At 38.4% G+C, this 7,176-nt stretch overlaps 1 protein-coding gene across 1 annotated transcript; it reads right to left on the bottom strand.

Annotated features, from left to right (window-relative positions):
- Positions 1-289: 289 nt before the first annotated feature.
- Positions 290-6,906, bottom strand: LOC145484879 (uncharacterized). Its single transcript, XM_081463512.1, has 7 exons — positions 6,496-6,906; positions 5,223-5,479; positions 4,863-4,977; positions 4,462-4,584; positions 3,489-3,528; positions 2,531-2,675; positions 290-1,641 (listed from the first exon to the last, which is right to left on the bottom strand). The coding sequence occupies exons 1-7, from the start codon at positions 6,587-6,589 to the stop codon at positions 1,123-1,125; spliced, it is 1,293 nt and encodes a 430-aa protein (XP_081319638.1). The 5' UTR covers positions 6,590-6,906; the 3' UTR covers positions 290-1,122.
- Positions 6,907-7,176: the final 270 nt, after the last annotated feature.

Raw genomic sequence — 7,176 nt, 5'->3', positions numbered from 1 at the left:
GCAAGATTGATGAATTTACGGATGTGTCTGGAAGATGAACTTAACTGAGGATTGTTATCACTCTATACTTTTCTTTGTAACCAAGGGAAAAAATAACGTCGGCAACGAGAACATCGGCAAACAAAACGTTCAATGAGCAGAACAAAGGTTCGCACTTGCATTTTAAATCTTACCATATTTCGTAGCTGTCCACCTCAAACAATGAACAATTTCCGATTTAAAGAAAACGAGAATTGGCAAACAGTTTTTTTAGTTCAAAATGTTAATCGACGACCTCTTTACACTTTAATTTCAGCAGTAAGCTTACTCTGACCTTAGTGGAGTGCGCAGCCTCTATGTATGCAAGCAAAATGTATTTTCAATATTTTGATCAACCTCTAGTTGCAAAACCAATGTCATTTGCCGAGCTTGTGTTTTCGTGGATCAGGAACTTAAATTGTGCTGTGCTGTCTCTCGCACGAATGGTTTACTGTCAAACCACGAGAAACAGCCTTAAGATGAGTTTTCAATAACGAGGACTCGAACGTTAAATGATTTTGACAAACGTTTACACAGCTTGCGGCTTACAATTATCTTTGCCTAGGGATACGTTGGATCGTTATCGGAGGAAACCAAAATGAACTGGACTCGTGAACCCGAACGGACCGGAATGGAACGGAATAAATCGGAACGAGCCGGAAAGAACCGGAACGTACTGGGATGACAACGGAATTACTGATAATGATCGTAATATTGTGAGAAAAAATCGTACGCCTTCACTACAAAAAAATACTTTTGCAGGTCTACGGTGTGTACATATACAATATATTCATACAGAAGCTTTTTCGAGAGAAGTTGTCCTACAGAAGCAAAGGCATTTTGGGTAGTGTTAGTTTACCAGTAGTGGAGTCGACCATCGTTCACGGTGTTTTGGCCTGATAGAAGAAAATATAATAAACACTTGTGTTTGTGTTTTCTTCTTCTTTCGTCCTAACGCCTTTAACTTCTATCAAATAAAGGTTAACCACCTTTACCCGTGACCCTAATAGGTTTTTGGACTTTCGCGTACGCTGTTACAATTCTGTAGAACAAACTTTCTGGGAAGGCATTACAAAAGGTTTGTAGGCAGGTTACATTAAAGTGTCACTGAATGAAGATGTATCCGATGGCTTTGATGTGCTTGTCTCCATTATCTGGTCCGAGCGATGCTTCATTGCCACACGAGTTTGCGTCAGCTTGGGCACCTCCAGTACCAAACCCGATCCTAGAATCACAAGTGAAGCAATCATTTTGATTGTTACTTATCCAACCGATTCTTGCTTTAGAATGTCTAAGGCTGCTTCCAACGGTGTTGAACCCTTCCTTATTACAATTGGTTTGCAAAGATGCTTCCGAACCAATAAGTGCTTTCCAAGTGTCACGACCTAGTGAGGTAGCACGGTACTGCCCGTCAGCAATCAGTGAGTACAGAGAGTTTGCATGCTTGTTGATGACAATGAACTTGATTTGCTGGCCGATTTTCATGCTAAGACAGATCTTGGAGAAGGATGTATTCCAGTAGGTCGGTAACTTGGTCTCTTGTGAGTCAAACCCAGTCTCCCCTCCTTTCAGGTTGAAGGTTTCCGTGTTGCTCCAAAGGCTGGAATTGTAGTGGAAAGTCATCTATGAACGAAAGTAACAATAAAATGCCCGTATTTAACAACAAAAAATATATCAGCTCTCGCGTGATCAGGGCATCTCATAGCCTCACAATGGAATGGTCTCCCCCGCATGAGAAGGGTATATGCTGTTGTGCAATTCTTTGGTACGATCGCGCTTTACAATTGAGATCGTCGGAAACCTAATGTAATGCCTATTGTAATTATCTGCTAGTCCTTTATCTGGTACCTCCGTTGACAATTCGAGAATATTTTCATCTAGTCCTTGGATAACGTCCACCTTTTCTTTAGAGAGGACTCGTAAAGGAAGGTTACTTCTGACTTCGATGGTTTTCAGGATTTCGGGATTTCATAACTTCCTCTAGTGCACGTCCGGCTCGAAGTGATCAATATTGGAAAGTAGCTAAAGATCCACTGGACGGCTTAATTTCATTTAATTCTTATACAACCCGGCACTTACAAACAAAGCAAGCACAAGCGAGGTATTACTTCAAGCCGAAGCACGAGGTGTCGCATGTAGTTCATAAGGCTTACCGCGCTAATATGTGCCACATCTAGTTACGCTTACAAAAATGCCAACCTTTCAAGTTCTAACAGGAATGAAAGAAAGTACTAATGTTGTAATTCTGCTTAGGGAAAAAAATTAGAATAGAGGGAAAACGAAATAAATAAACATTAAAATGGTCAAATTTGTCCTGACTGGCACTGGCGAAAATGTACTTCTTGTGGCATTGTTAAAAGGCCGACGTAAACTGACAATGTTGAAACAAAATCTCCATTTCAAAGTGGAAGAAAACCTTAATAAGGAGGGTATGGGCGGAATAGTAAATAAGTTAAGAGTTCAAGGAAATGCACAGTAACTGCACACAAGGACATTATGATTTTTTCAATACCTTGTCACCGTCAATTTTCATGACCAGTGTCCATCCACTGCCACTGCCACTGCTGCATGCCTCAAGGTCATTAGTCATGTGACAGTAGACATTAAATTCAAGTGATGAACCCAGCTTCAGTGGGTAAGCTCTGTTGCCTGCGGATCTGAAGAACAACGAGAGATTCTTTTTAAACACCTCACTAAACACAAAGAAATGATAAATAAAGCTGACATTCTTGTAGGTAGCTTTATCATTGTACATATATATATATATATATATATATATATATATATATATATATATATATATATATATATATATATATCCAAAGGTATTTCCATTGCCACGAAAAAAATGACTGCAAATGCATTCATGGTTGTATCCTAATGCCTTTAATGCATTTAATCCTTTAAAGAAAATGTTTTTCAAGTCTCCCATTCCACGCTTATAAAGAGACCTCTGATTCTGCTAAGAGTCAAGCTGATTTCGGGACTCAGTAGTGAGAACTTTGCAAACGCTTTGTCCGTAAGCTAAGAATTACCAAGTAACCTAATTGAATAAAGCAATAGGTTTCAACAAGTAATCAACCGTTATACATCAAAGTCAGCTAGCATTGGCTGCTGGAAATTTTAGCAAGTTTTTTTTTTTTTTTCGCATTTCGATGTTTTCTTGTTCTTTATGTTGCTGTCGTTCTGCTGATGTTTTCCAAGCATGGAGCAAAGGTAAAGGTAGGTAAAGTCTGCATACGAGCCAAGTGTCTCATCAGGCCAGAGCTTATCCAGGTTTCAGTAGCATGAAGAGACTAGGAGTATTTCTACTCCCCCCTGGATGGAATGCTAGTACATCGCGGGGTTAACCCTAGTATTAAATTCGCCGGTACCCATTTATACACCTGAGTGGAGAGAGGCACTTGGAGAGCAGCATGGAGCAAAGCTTGACTAAATTTTTCCATAAAAAAAAGAGATCGAGTACTTACAAGTTAGAATCAAACAGCTGTTTGCAAGACCGGGCAAACGCTAGGAAAAATGAAATGAGTCGGAGTTAGAGTCGTAGTCTGAGTCGTAAGAGCTGTAATGGCTTTGTAAAAATCATAAGTCGGTGCCGTCAGCGGAGTAGTATATAAGTTCGACGGAATCGGAGTCAGGAGAATTACATCGTTTCCATTTCTTCCGATTCCGTTTGACTCCGTCGCTTACGATCCAGCGAAAACTAGATTGTCGGAAGAACTAACCAATCACAAGGTCTGGAATCGAAAATCTTATTAGTTTATTCTTTCGGTTCTAGTTTCGAATCCGACTATGTAGTTTCCACTTGATCATAAGCGAAAGGGTAAGAAACGGAATCGGTATCCTGCTTCCGCGTGCGTTGGTTTGATATTCACTAGATCGTGTCACAATTCCCTATGATTACGACTCCGACTACGACTCCGTCGTTAGTGAAAACCAACATTTACAGCTATAACAATAATAATAGTAACAATAGTAATAATAATAGTAATAATAATAATAATAAGAATGACAATGACAATGACAATGACAATGACAATGACAATGATAATGATAATGATAATGATAATGATAATGATAATGATAATGATAATGATAATGATAATGATAATGATAATGATAATGATAATGATAATGATAATGATAATGATAATGATAATGATAATGATGATAATAATAAGTAGTAGTAGTAGTTTATTAAAACTCTCTAGCAGTCTTAAACTGAATTAACGAGCTAGGCTTACAAGAAATAATATTAATTATATATTGCAGTATTTCTTAATTCATAAAATCGAAAATAAAGACTAAAAACGAGAAAACTATTTCCCTGCCCAAGATAGACCAACATTGAGAAAACAGGAAGCTTGAGAAAACCAACCAACCAACCAAACCAACTAAAGAAATGAGGTGTTATGTTACAATGTTGAGATTTAAATAGCACACCTGAACATTTGCGTCCGTCTCCAGTGGACCCCGCCTTGCAAGTACAATAATATGATCCAGCGGTGTTGATACAATCTGCATACACGTGACAACCGCTCATGTCGTTATCACATTCATTGATATCTAGGTAATAAATGAGTGAAACGGAGAAAAAGACGAATAGATTATGTACATATATAAACGGGCGAAACAAAGGAAGACAAATTCGAGACTCAGAATAGTACATTTCTTACAAACAGACTGCGGCTGCCAAAAACTTCGATATAAATGTGCCACGACAGACACACGTTGGCACAAGACCATATATGAATACTAACTGGCTTATTGAGTATATCTATATTGATAATATGCAGTAATAGATTACAAGATAAGAAGATTATGGGGAATGTTATTATACTCGCCGTTCTCGCATTGCTCTCCAGTATAACCTGTCTGACAGACGCAGAGGTATTTTTTGCTGGTAAATCCGTTCAGGCAGGTCATGTTTTCAGTACATGGGTTACTAGAGCACGGATTCTGATGATGAAAAATAATTTGTTTGCTGAAACTTAATGGTATCTATCAAACATCAATAGTATACTTGCTAATTTTGCTTTGTCGCTTGCTAACGTTTGCTGACTAACTAACTAACAAACTAACTAACTATCTAAACCAACTAACCAATCAACTGACGAACTAATTAACTAAATAACTAGATGTAACCTACAAACACACGAAAAATAGAGATTAAAGAACCGTAAGCTCATCTTCAATTTTCTAACCTCGGTGCCTCTGTACATGAAACCGTCACGTGGTTTAAGATCATCAGGGTGTCGAATGTGGTCAGAGTCACTCAACTGACATAAGACTTTATTGTTTATCGGTGGACCGATGTTGATTGACACACAGTTATTTTCTATGGTGCATTGCCCTTTGCAAGAAGCACGCGTTCCCAAGTTTAAAGAAATATTCTTAATCACGTGGCCATGCAGAGCATATCCATCGACTGCTGTGGTAAACTTAAGATGCCGGCAGAGATCTGCGAAAAAAAAAAATAAAAAAACAAAAAAGGTTGAGCAAAATATCAAAAATACATGCCTGAGTTTATAAAAGGGATGTTAATGAAAATTTTGCCTCTTTTCGTTGCAGTTTTTGTCTTGAAAATTCTAATTTACTATGTCGCCAAAAAATCCATGTCATGTTTTTCCTCCACTCTGAACGACCAGTAGATTTACTCTAAAACAATTAGAATATTCGCTCTCGATTTCTATGCGTGATAGAAATTGGCTGCGCACTCACTCACGGCTGCGCAATCGGCTGCGCACTCGGGAAATATCGCGCGATAAAAATCTCGAGCTCATAATCTAATAAGTGGAAGTTTAGAGGAAGGAGAAATGCTGCAGGAACACGAGTAGACAAGCGAACGTTTCCCCCATCTTTTTCGAGTTCTCCTAATCTTCCTCGAGTGGCCTGGCATGAGTTGTATTCAGTCTAGTTATACATATTATTACAGAATGAATCGAAATACAGTTTAAGATTTTGAGACTGCAAAATAGGCATCGTCGTGATCTTGACTATTTTCTGGCGGTGAGGGTTATTTCTTCAAATTACTCTTTGCTTGTAGATTTCTGTCTTAACTTAAATTTTTCTGTGAAAATTGTCCCTAGTTGCTTCTGATAAAACAAATACTTTCAAAGCATAGCGAAGTTCTACTTTTGTTCTATTTTTTATTTTATTTTTTTCATTTTCGGACTGGAATTAACTGTTTTTCTACTCAAAAGTCTCTCAATAGCCCGTTTAGATTGTCCTTTGGTCGTTTTATGGACGTGGCGGCCTTAACTAAAGAGAATTCAGTTATGATAAAATCTCAAATAACGTTCGGAACCGATTTTGATCGAAAGTTGACCGAAAAACGTAACCACCATTAGTTTTCCGCCGCAATAATTCTTTTGAATTATAAGTTGCCAGCCACTGAAACCTGAATGCTACTGCAAAGATCAATGACAGCTGCTCACAGAGCAAGAGTTGCTTGGGAAATGGAAAGAACCTACTCACCGAGGTTCGCCACCGTGATGCAGTAAGGCAAAACGGACCAGGATGCAACCACAAACAGCAACGGCAGCACTGAAAAGTGGAAACCCTCTTCCATGGGTAGAAGTTCTTCATCCACTGATTTATGATAAAAGGCTTTTTGAATCGCTCTTAGGTTTTGCTCAGCAGCAGCTTGTCAAGATTACTGATATTGTTTCCAATTTTTAGCTCAAAACTGTTTTCACACGGCGTGTGCTTAGCACCGGTAATTACGTCTTCTGATTGGATGAACTCATGACAGCTCTCTGTAAACTTTAATTACGTCTGCCAGGTGGTGACCTCAAAAATCTGAAGCTAAGTATTGCTAGGTAGAACTTTATGTTTTTACACGTGTTTGTTCATACACAGTCATATCCATGTGGATGAGTTCATCGCTACACAGATCACAACGAAACTCTTTGGCTTGGCTTGGGTCTTAGCTGTAGGAGTGGGGATCTTTCGAATTGAAGTTATGTTACCACATTAAAGCTAAGAAGTCAGCTATTACGCCGGAGCAATAATTTCTATTTGTTTAGGGATAATTAGATGTTTTATCTTAGGGTTCCTCTCGGATTTAACAGTTTTGACGTGTACAGAATTAAAACTCTTATCTATGTGTAACAGTTGTTAAGATGAGATAAAAGAGAAACGACAAAAACACCAAAC

This window comes from Orbicella franksi, chromosome 4, assembly GCF_964199315.1.
Source record: "Orbicella franksi chromosome 4, jaOrbFran1.1, whole genome shotgun sequence".
In the NCBI taxonomy this organism is placed as follows: domain Eukaryota; kingdom Metazoa; phylum Cnidaria; class Anthozoa; order Scleractinia; family Merulinidae; genus Orbicella; species Orbicella franksi.
The sequence above is the reverse complement of the archived record's forward strand: the minus strand, read 5'-3'. Positions and strand labels throughout refer to the sequence as shown.

Excerpts from the sequence above, each read along its gene's own strand:
- LOC145484879 (XM_081463512.1), bottom strand. The coding sequence starts at position 6,589 with ATGGAAGAGGGTTTCCACTTTTCAGTGCTGCCGTTGCTGTTTGTGGTT. Across the intron at positions 3,529-4,461 it reads AGACGGACGCAAATGTTCAG|CGTTTGCCCGGTCTTGCAAA; the intron begins GTGTGCTATTTA and ends CATTTTTCCTAG. Across the intron at positions 2,676-3,488 it reads CAGCTGTTTGATTCTAACTT|ATCCGCAGGCAACAGAGCTT; the intron begins GTAAGTACTCGA and ends GTTGTTCTTCAG.